At 39.5% G+C, this 9,952-nt stretch overlaps 1 protein-coding gene across 1 annotated transcript in view; it reads left to right on the top strand.

The window, feature by feature from the left end:
• Positions 1-495: 495 nt before the first annotated feature.
• Positions 496-9,952, top strand: part of USP37 (ubiquitin specific peptidase 37) — a gene marked incomplete at its 3' end in the record, with an annotated part of 28,525 nt that continues 19,068 nt past the window's right edge. The window contains exons 1-7 of the mRNA XM_009578117.1: positions 496-651; positions 4,197-4,368; positions 4,931-5,031; positions 6,278-6,459; positions 6,824-6,898; positions 7,484-7,581; positions 9,118-9,202. Coding sequence (XP_009576412.1) covers positions 496-651; positions 4,197-4,368; positions 4,931-5,031; positions 6,278-6,459; positions 6,824-6,898; positions 7,484-7,581; positions 9,118-9,202 — 869 coding nt within the window. The remainder of the gene's footprint in view (positions 652-4,196; positions 4,369-4,930; positions 5,032-6,277; positions 6,460-6,823; positions 6,899-7,483; positions 7,582-9,117; positions 9,203-9,952) is intronic.

Genomic DNA, 9,952 nt, shown 5'->3' with positions numbered 1-9,952 from the left:
CAGGGGGGAGCCAGGAGGGCACCACCGCCCCGGGAGCCCCGGCCGGGCCCCTCCGGGGGACCGTGCCTCACGTCCCGCCAGGAACGAGCTCGTTTCCTTCTTAGCTTCCCTCGAAACTTTGGTTTCCATCTCTTACCGACTTCCCTCAGGCACTTTTTTTCCTTTCCTTAATTCTGTTGAAGTTGCTTTAAGGATTTGCAAGAACTTCTGGGTCCGGGTTGGGTCTGCTCGCTTCAACAGTGAGGAATCGGCGCGTTGCTGCCCAAACTGGGAGAGATTTTATTAATTAAGATTCCTTCGCTTGCGTCTAACTCTCCTTCACTGTGTTTAAAAATACCAGCAAAACAGTTCTACTGAACTTCTACAGAAACTTTAAACCACACTTACATCTTTCTGTAGAGATTCTTTGGCCTGCCTAGTTACAAATTTCTCCTTTTTAACAGGTTTTTAAGGTGGAGTACGCTTACTCTTGTTAGCTCTTTCCCGTGAGAAAGCATGGCTCCGCTAAAGGTGCACGGACCTGTCCGGATGCGCAGCATGCAGACTGGGATTACAAAATGGAAAGAAGGGAGCTTTGAAATTGTAGAGAAGGACAACAAAGTGAGTCTAGTGGTTCACTACAATGTTGGAGGAATTCCAAAGACATTTCAGGTACACCAAATATTAAGGCTTTTCTTTGAGCAGTGTGTGCGTGGATTGTGCTCTTTTGTGAACAGCTGTCCTCTTCAAGGCTATTAAGTGTCACGCAAACTTCCCTCTGTCACTGTTTCTTGTTCCTCGTTTCCTGAACACTGATCTTTTTGAGTAACTCTCCTGTAAATTACTCATGTGTATTGTTAAAGGATCTGCCAAGGTTGGCACCGAGATACCACTGAATGGGAGGAACCAAAAAGCAGAGAAAAGTTACCAAAGTATTGTGGCTCACGTGCTCAGATTTTTGGAACGTTTCTGTTCCTGGTACATTTGCAGAGTCTAGAAGTGAAGATCCTGAACACTTTGTACCAGCAGTTTTCCCAGCTGAAGAGTAACGGTGTTAACACACTTGTAACCTTTTGCTCGTTTATACAAGACTGCTGAACAGCAATTGTTACAGTTTTAGCTTTTACACACGCCAGGCAATGGTTTCCTCACTGGGAGGCTGATGCAGATCACTATTAAAGATTCTCTTGCAATATTCAGCCTAAATTGCCTTTTTTTCATTCTATAGTTGTTTTCAGCTCAGTCTTCCTAGTTTTTTGTGCAAAATGCCCCAAATTGAAAGAATGCGAAGGAGTGTTTTTCTGTAAGAAATTTCTGTCTGATTTAAAAATATGTAGGGGATGTAAGAGCAGCTGCAAGAAAAAAAAATTCTATCTTATTTAGCAACTTTGTAACAGCCTAAACTGTTCGAAATGTTGCCTTCTGCTTTTTCGTGCCACAGCTGTTTTTCAGCAGTAGTGTCCACCAGACCTTTCTCCGAGCCATTAATTTCTGTGTGCAGGCTCAGTGAAAAAAAGTTCACTTTATTTTTGAAAGATCAGGTTTTGCTGCCTTAGTGTGCTGAAAAGTCTCAGCAAAGAATCTGGTCTGTGTTGCCTTGGAATCAAGGCGTGAGAAAATCATTAGCTGTGGATAGTTCCTACCTCTCTTACTGTAGACTTGAAAAGAATCATCTGCCTTCTCACGCACGATGCTGCGACTGCGTGTTTGCTTTAATCCAGCGTTGGACCATGTTGCTTCTGAGAAGAGTGGTCTCCTCTTCCCCTTGTGCCTTACCTGGGTGCTTGTTCTCACGCGCTCCTTTCTGCCTGGATGAGTGTTAACATGGTGTGACAGTGACTTGAAAGGTGGGTCCATGGGGAGGATGAGCCTACAGAGCAGCTAACCGTGGCCTAAAGGGGCAGGTTTTGCTCCCAGCCTCTCGCGTCTGCTGGCTCTGGCACTCGTCAGATCTCTCTGTGAGCTCAGTGGAGGGTTTTCACATGAATTAATTCGGGAAAAGGACTGACCATGAGATCTGGTGGAGGGGTTGATACAGCACCATGCAGCTAGGACCGCAGCAAAGGAGGAGGAAATGCCCGCGTATTTAGACCAATTATTTTTGTTTGGATGGTGGTTATTTTTCAGTGGGATCCACTTTCTGGTCCTGTTCATCTTGAAGCAACACAAACACTGGCACAAGAGCATTGGTGGGAGCGAGCAGCAGGCAGGGAGAGCTGCCTGCCACTTGCGCTGCAGGCTTGCGCTTGAGTGTAGTTTGTGTGAGCCAGCCTCAGTCTGTCACAGTGCTCTTGCGTGCTGCTTCAGATGTGACAAATTCCTGATAATTTTGCTTTAGAAGTAGCATTCCCTTTTTTTGACAAGCTGCTCCGGGAGAACTGTGGGTGATTTCCCCACATTTTTTGCTTTTCTGGAACATTTGGATGGATTCAGGGTTATATTTCTTTCTACAGTGACTGGTGCATCATCAAATTTCTTATGTCAGATGGTATGTTTTACTGACATTTCAGAGCTTTGACTAAGTTGTCCTAGATACTAGATAAGTATTAAGAGAAATATTTCGTTTACCCCCACCTCCCAAGACTTTGTGATGCTGACTGGGTCATAACAGGTGCATAGAGAGTGTGGATGGAGCCCTCATGATAGCATTTTGAGTTGGAAATAGGTTGTTTTGCACTGAGATGGTGAAGTAACTGTAATTCCTTTGCACTGGCTCAATGTTTTAACAGAGGATGAAAAAAATTTGGAGCCCCCTTTTCAATTCTTAGGTCTTTGAAGACATTTTTAGCTTATATTTAAAAAAAACCACAACCACACCCCCCAAAAAAAACCCAAAACACAAGGAATGAGCACAAAGTATTTCAGAAGTGTAATTTTCCCTGCAAAATAAACCCTTAATTTCCAGTTGAGGTGGTTTTCTAGCCTTTCTTATAAACTGCTGTTGCGTTTAGATTGTCTTTCCAAGAAGCTAGAGATCTGCGTGGAAAAAAAGAAATCTCACTGATGGACATGGAGTGCCTTTTACTATCTCAGTCTTTTATATACCAGAACAACTTTAAATAAAAATCAGGAATAATTTTACTTTTAAACTTGTATATAATTTGAAGGAGACAATGCAGCAATGTATAGGAAAACTTTGGCATTGGAGTGTAATTAGTGTTCATGTCTATAAATTCATCATTGTTGTTTAGATCAGTACTGTGGCAGTACGCAGGTCAGGCCAAATTAGGAGAAGACTCCAATCTGATGGGCAGTGGTTTACTCTGTCTTGTGTAGTGCCTAATGACCTTGGCTGTGGTTTCCAATCTCGTGTGAAGCTTTGAGTATAGCAATATACTGGCATGGAGGTCATTGTGTAGCTAATGCCTAATCTTAGGCAGGGCTAAAGAAGCGGCAGCAAAATGAAGAATTAAGCAAAAAAGGACAAGGGAATTGAAAATGAGAGTATGCTTAGGTACATATTGTCAAACTTCCATGCAGTCTGCAGATGTGAGATATTCTTTTGCTTCCTCTGCTTTAGGAGTTACCCTCAACCTGTGTGGATAGTAGAACCTTCACTGAACAGCCAGTTCTTATAGGAGACTTAGCGTGAAGTAACAATTAAATAATGGTATAATAAAGTAGCAGCAGCATTATTAGGGAGCACAAATTCTTATTAAAATTACTCTTGTGCTTGACCATAACCCTGAAAGTTTTGACACCATTTAATTGTTATAAGTTGCATATAGACTAAGCATGTTTCTTATTGACTTACTGTCTCAGCAAGTTTTTTAAGCTATGTCAAATCTGTCTTCCCTGAAAGCAAATTATAAAGTGAGTAGAAGTTTGTACTTAACATTTAAAACTTCCCCCATTTTAAATTATATTTCAAACTTGATGTGGAAGTTTCAGACAGCTAAGTGGGACTGTATGAAGCTCTTATTTCTTTACGTTCGAAAATGTCACACTCAATAGCAAAGGAAATTTCAGAAAGCTTATCCAGGAATATAGGGACTATATTGAGCTATAGTGATACTGTCCTTTCAGTTCTGTCAGCTTCCAAGATCACCGATTGCATTAATTCTGTGACGCTTAATGTTTGCTCGAAATGGAGCAAGGAGAAGTATTTCAGTGCGAGTGTCTCTTACTCTCTCTGTTTGAAGTGTTTTGTTTGAATTTATAAGTATTTTGGCCTTTTAAAAATGGATTTATGTTTATAGTCACTTTCTTGTTTTCAGCTAAGCCATAACATTAAAACTGTGACCTTAAGACCAAATGGTAGAAAACTCTGCTGCCTGATGCTAACACTAAAGGATACCAGCTTTCTGACAATTGATAAGGTACCATTTAAAGATGCAAATGAAATGCGGATGTATTTGGATGCAGTCCATCAAGACAGGGTTCATACTGGTAAGTGCAATTGTTGTAAATCAGGTTAATAACAGTTTGGAGAGGGGTCAGTGCTGTATTTTCTTTTTTTTTTTTTCCATCTTTGGCCATTTTGTCCTCCTTGTGTTACTGACTTTCTTTGTGTTTGTGTAAATGCTTCTTTCTGGTCCTGAACCCCAATTTTTGTTATATACCTTTCTCACAATGTACCTTTGTCATGCTGAACAATAAGCAGAGATTAAACATGTAGGAATTGTTTATACAACTTATTGTTGTAAGTATTTTGAAAAACTCTTGTCTGTTTATCACACATGCATAGTCTCTTTCCTTGTTATTTTACTTCTTATTTTATTTTGTTCTTTTTAGGGATAGGAACTTTACTGCCAACTGAGTAAATGACCAATATAAGGGATATCCATAAACATGTGCTTATGTCTGTGCACTCAGATTATTGTACTGTCTGTTGGCAAGAAATCTAGTGTGTCCCTTCCAAAATCAACTCCAGCTAAATAACGTCTTGCAAATAAGAATGCCAATCAGTTAAATGACAATCAAATCAAATGTTGTGTACTTTTCCTGTCAGCTGGGAAACCCTCTCAGGGATCTGGCAGCTTTGGAGGTGTGCTGGGCAGCAGGACCACACAGAAGGAAGCTAATAGGCAATTCTCTTATATAGAGAACCAGGTTTGTTTAATTGTTCAAATTTTTCCTCTCCTTTAATTTTATTTCATTCATTTCCTCTTCTCATTCTCTTATTGTATGTTGTAATAGCACTGTAAATACTTATTTTGCATCCAAAGTCTTTGTAATCTAGAGGGCTTGGAATAGATGTATACAGGGTGGTTGGCAATGGTGTGTCTTGCTCGTGAGGAGCCATATATTCTGTGTAAGTAAGAAAGGTCAGTGTCTGGCTGTGAAAGACAGAATATGTTCTTCATGCTGAGATATCAGTCAGGCAGAGAAGAAGCAGAAATAGAGGGAAAGTACATGATTAAGACTTGCTTCTCACATAGTTCTGAGTATCTCCTTGTTTATACTGAACACCTTATGTAGCAGCTGAACATGTTATAGTCAGCATAAGTCTTAATGAGTTTAGCAGACTTCAGCCAAATTCAGCTACTGAATTTGTAGCGTTCTGCTCAGACTTTTGTGTAAATTTTTTAGACTTTTCCCCGAAAGTGATTTTCCTTCAAAATATTTTTGTTCTTCCTTTTCTCCCTGCTAAACACAGATTTCATGGTGTATCTACTGGCTTTAATTTACTTTGTTATCTCTGTGAATATACTTGTATTACCGCCCTGAAGGAGAATATTTCTGATGTTGTCCCAAAACAAATTTTACATGTTGCTTAAAGGCAATCTCACAGTAAAAACTCTAAGGCTGTGTATACGGGGGTAAGATTAGACATGTTTAGTTTTCAAGTCTAAAATTGACCAACATTCCTTAGTCAACCAACTATTAGCTCTTTCCATTGCATTACATGTGGCGCTTGCTTGGCCCAAGGCTGTCAGGGCGCTGTTCTAATTGTGTGGTTTTTAATATGGGTTTTCTTTTTTTTTTTTTTTTTTTAATACCACCCAGGATTGATCTGGGGATAGTTAGGAATCATGCCTTGGGTTTTTTAATGTCAAAGCATGTAAAGGAGATTTTAAAAACTCAAGTTCAACTGACTTAGCGTTGGAAAATGAGAAGGGAAATTGGTTACTGCAGTAGAGTTTCATGTTTATGACTTGCATCGATACAGTCAAAATTTTACCTATGTCTAATTAGTGTTAAACTCTCTTAATCTATTACCAGTAGCATTTTTCTGCTTTTGGATGCTACACTGTAGCAAGTAGAGCAGTGGTGTAAATGCTAGATTAGACTAAAGATGGTAATGTTTTTCACTATTTCCGTTGTCTCCCTGGCCCCCTCCACTTGGGTTTTGCAGACTACTCCCAAAAGAGTGACCGTGGAAAGTAAGGAGGAAAATCCGTTTCGCAAGGTGCTGGGTACCCCAGCGAGAGTGAGTGTTAAGAATTCTACTGGAACTGGAACACCTAGCAACAGGGTGAACATTTCAGCATCTCCTGCATCATCAGTCCCTCACAGAACGGGCTTGTTGGAGAATCGGTAGGATGTTATCCTCTTATTATGATATTGTTAAAATTTAGCTCTTTATAGAGCTGCAGGTGGAACTCGGTACCCCTAGAAGTAAGAAGGGAATATGTTGCTTCCTCTGGTTTTGCTGTTACTTTTAACAGGATGTTAATACGTGCTTTTCTAGCCTCTGGCTGGTACTGGCACTAGAGCTTTATGAACAACTTAAGAGTTGGGCAGACCAAATTCTTCTCTGTATGCTATCTTATAAAACTGGAGATTGTGGAAGATAGGTGCAAAATGCACAGAAAGCATTGAGGAGTTCTGTTCAGTTGGAAGAGGATCATTTACTAGCCTTTCTGAAAGAATGACCACTTCAAAAATTTTCTGTCATCAGTGAAAAGAGGAAAAGAACACAACCTCCTGGTTCAGAAATGAGTGAAGATTATCCCAAAGAGAATGATTCTTCAACGTAAGTAACTGTTGTTCCTAGTTTCTGATTTTAAACGCTTTGTTCATTTGTAAACATAAATTTTTCTGAAAAGAATGCTTGGGTATTTCCTGTCTCAGCAACATGGTACAGGCCAGCCACTAGTCAACAACTGAACACGCTGGGTGCTTGAAAGAGGGTTTGCATTCAGGATTAATGAGAGAAATATAACCTGCTCTAGCAGTTGGTTTGCAGGAGCCAGCACATACAAATTTTGTGTCATCTTTCTTTCGTCAGTTTAGTCAGGATTGTCATATGTGCTATATGTGTATAGCAATAGGTACCTTCTTTATTAAACTTGCTTTGACCCTTTTCAAAACAAAATTTATACAGGGAAATTGCCATTTGGAGCATAAACTCTGTGTTTTTGAAATTGCATTTAATCATAAGTAAGAAGGCTTGTTTAAATGAATTGGTTAAACTTATCTGCGAGTAAAGTTTAACTGTTCCATAGTCAAGTATTAAAGGTGATAGGAGAGAAATGCTTTAAAACGAGTTGTAAATATCAAGCAGGAATATCCTGTATCTTCTATAACTGCACTGACTCCCACTCTTGTTTATCTGTAGGAATAATAAAGCCTTGAGTGATCCAGCATGGAAGTATTTGAACAGTAGCAGAGAGAAACAGTTGAATCTGAAGCAGGCAGAGGAAAATAGGACATCAGGTAAAAAAATAAAACTAAAGCCAAATGATACCTGGCTCTGACCAGTACGATTTTACCCCTTTGATATTAGTTTAGAAAGTTGCTGCACAGGTGGTTTTCCTAATCTGCTTTCCTTGTGCCGCTGACTTTCTTGGTTCCTACAGGGCTGTATATGAGATGCAAAAAACGTGCCTTCGTTTTCAAAGCCTATCCCGCTCTAGTGTGACCCTGACCTCTATACTTGGGTGCTGATGCCAGCCCATGTGCCGGCTTGTTTGAAAATTCAACAGGCAGCTTCAAACTTTGCTCCAAGCTGCCCTTCCCCTTGGGAGGGGACTCCTGTAAGCACCTAAGGATTTCCTTTTTGCTTGCTTTCTTGTTTATTTTTAAAGCTTTCCTTTGCTGTTAATGCCCACATGAATTGTAGGCTGGTTTTTGTGCTGAAAACGTGCACTGTTTGCTTTTATTTCCCTATCTCTTCCCCAGAACTTAGAGGGGGAACTCTTTGGGGCCAGGACTTCTGTTCTATTTGTACCAAAGTTCTGTTGGATACTGGTGTGTGACAAGGTTTTATAGACAATATGAAGTATTGACAGTATGTACATAAGCTAGTGAGCAGTACCGTTCTTCAGTTTTACTAATAGATACTGAGCCTCTTTCCTCCTAAAGGGGAATGCATTCAAGATCTTGTTTTTATGGGGGATGTTGCTGAATGCATTCTTTTTTTAGTGCAGCTCTGATGGTGCAAACATGTTGCTGGAGGAGCCAGTAAGGTGAATGTTTATCTCTGAATGAAAATCTGGTTTGCTCTTTAGAGTCAAAATTAGAATCTGTGAGTGTATACCTGCAAGTTCAGGTAACAGTATTGCGAACTTCCTTCATATATCTGCATTTCTGAAAGTTGCATGGCTCAAACCGCTTCAAGCTGGGATAGAAGCAAATGTTTATTCATTACCCAAACTAAATTATGCTGTGATTCACCATAATGGGTATTTTTTTGACTCTTGAGAGCTTTTTTTTATGTGGCACCATCTGAGGCATTAGAGTCTCAGGATCTGACACAATGCTATCAGAACAATGAAACAATCGTATTTTGCCCCAAGCATATAGTAATCTACTGTGGAATTTGGAGTGCGAAGAGAAACTGTTTTCACTTCTGCATATTTAGCTTGAATTTTGAGAGCACGGTATTAGAAATCATTAGTGAGTTTTTTGTTATGTGTATGTTGTATATTTGAACAAAAGGTGGATATTTATTATCTTTCAGATAGTTAAAAAGTCATTGAGTGGTCTTAATGTTTTGTATTGCAATTTGGATTTGATGGAGATTATGGTATTAAATTCAATTAAAACACCAGCATGTCTTTACTTACATATGATTAATATTCACATTAGTACTTCTAAGTATGTGTGTTAGTACTTCCCCAACCAATTCTGGAAGACAGTGTTTGAGGATTTTTAAACCTTTTGACTAAATAGTTTAAAACGAGTTGTATATTGTATAAATAGCTGAGTTACCTGGAACAAAATGACCTGTCTCTTTTTCTGTTTTCCAAGGTATTTTACCACTGCAGTCGTCATCCTTTTATGGTAGTCGGTCCTCATCAAAAGAGTACTCCACTGGCAGTTCCACCCTGGACAGGTAGGACTGATTCACTAGCATGAACTGTAAATGACAGTTCTTTCCCAGGAATTAGGATCTTCAGTTTCCTGTGTGTTTATCACATGATATAAGCTTATATGCATAAAATGTGCACACACACACATATATATACACACACACACATATATATTTCCCCCCCGCACCCAGGAGTACAATCTAGGTATTCAGTGTGGCTACAATTGCTCTAGTTACATCTACAAACTCCAGTTACTGCTTGCAATAGATAGACTTTCTAAAGTCACTCAAGTCAATTATAGTCATTGTGAATGACTGATCCAGATGATATCTAAACTCTGGATGGTTCAAATTCTATATAAACTCTGGAACTTCAGACTGAATCCTTGCTTCATTTTCCCAAGTAGATAAATGGCATGAAACTCTATATTTTAATAACAGTATTTTAGTAATACTGAATGCTGCTGAGGTTGGGATTCTTCTGCGTTAGACACTGTGCAATCAAACTGTCGGTCTTTGCCCTAGATAGATGAGATACAAGATCAAGGAAGAAAAGAAGCATTGTCCATGCTTTACACATGAGGGACTGAGGTCCAGAGTGATTAGGTTACAAGAACAAGAAGCTGAAAATGAAGATTCTGGCCCAGATGTGAATTTTAAGTATATCTGAGGAGCAGTGATCTCATGCTACACTATCGTTCTTTCTCTCATCGTACAGTGTGGGGAATTGTTAAATATCTTAAAGACAAAAGACTTGGTTACACTGCATGCACA

The sequence above is a fragment of the Fulmarus glacialis genome, unplaced genomic scaffold (genome assembly GCF_000690835.1).
Source record: "Fulmarus glacialis isolate BGI_N327 unplaced genomic scaffold, ASM69083v1 scaffold45465, whole genome shotgun sequence".
Classification (NCBI taxonomy): domain Eukaryota; kingdom Metazoa; phylum Chordata; class Aves; order Procellariiformes; family Procellariidae; genus Fulmarus; species Fulmarus glacialis.
This window is presented reverse-complemented; position numbering and strand designations above follow the sequence as displayed.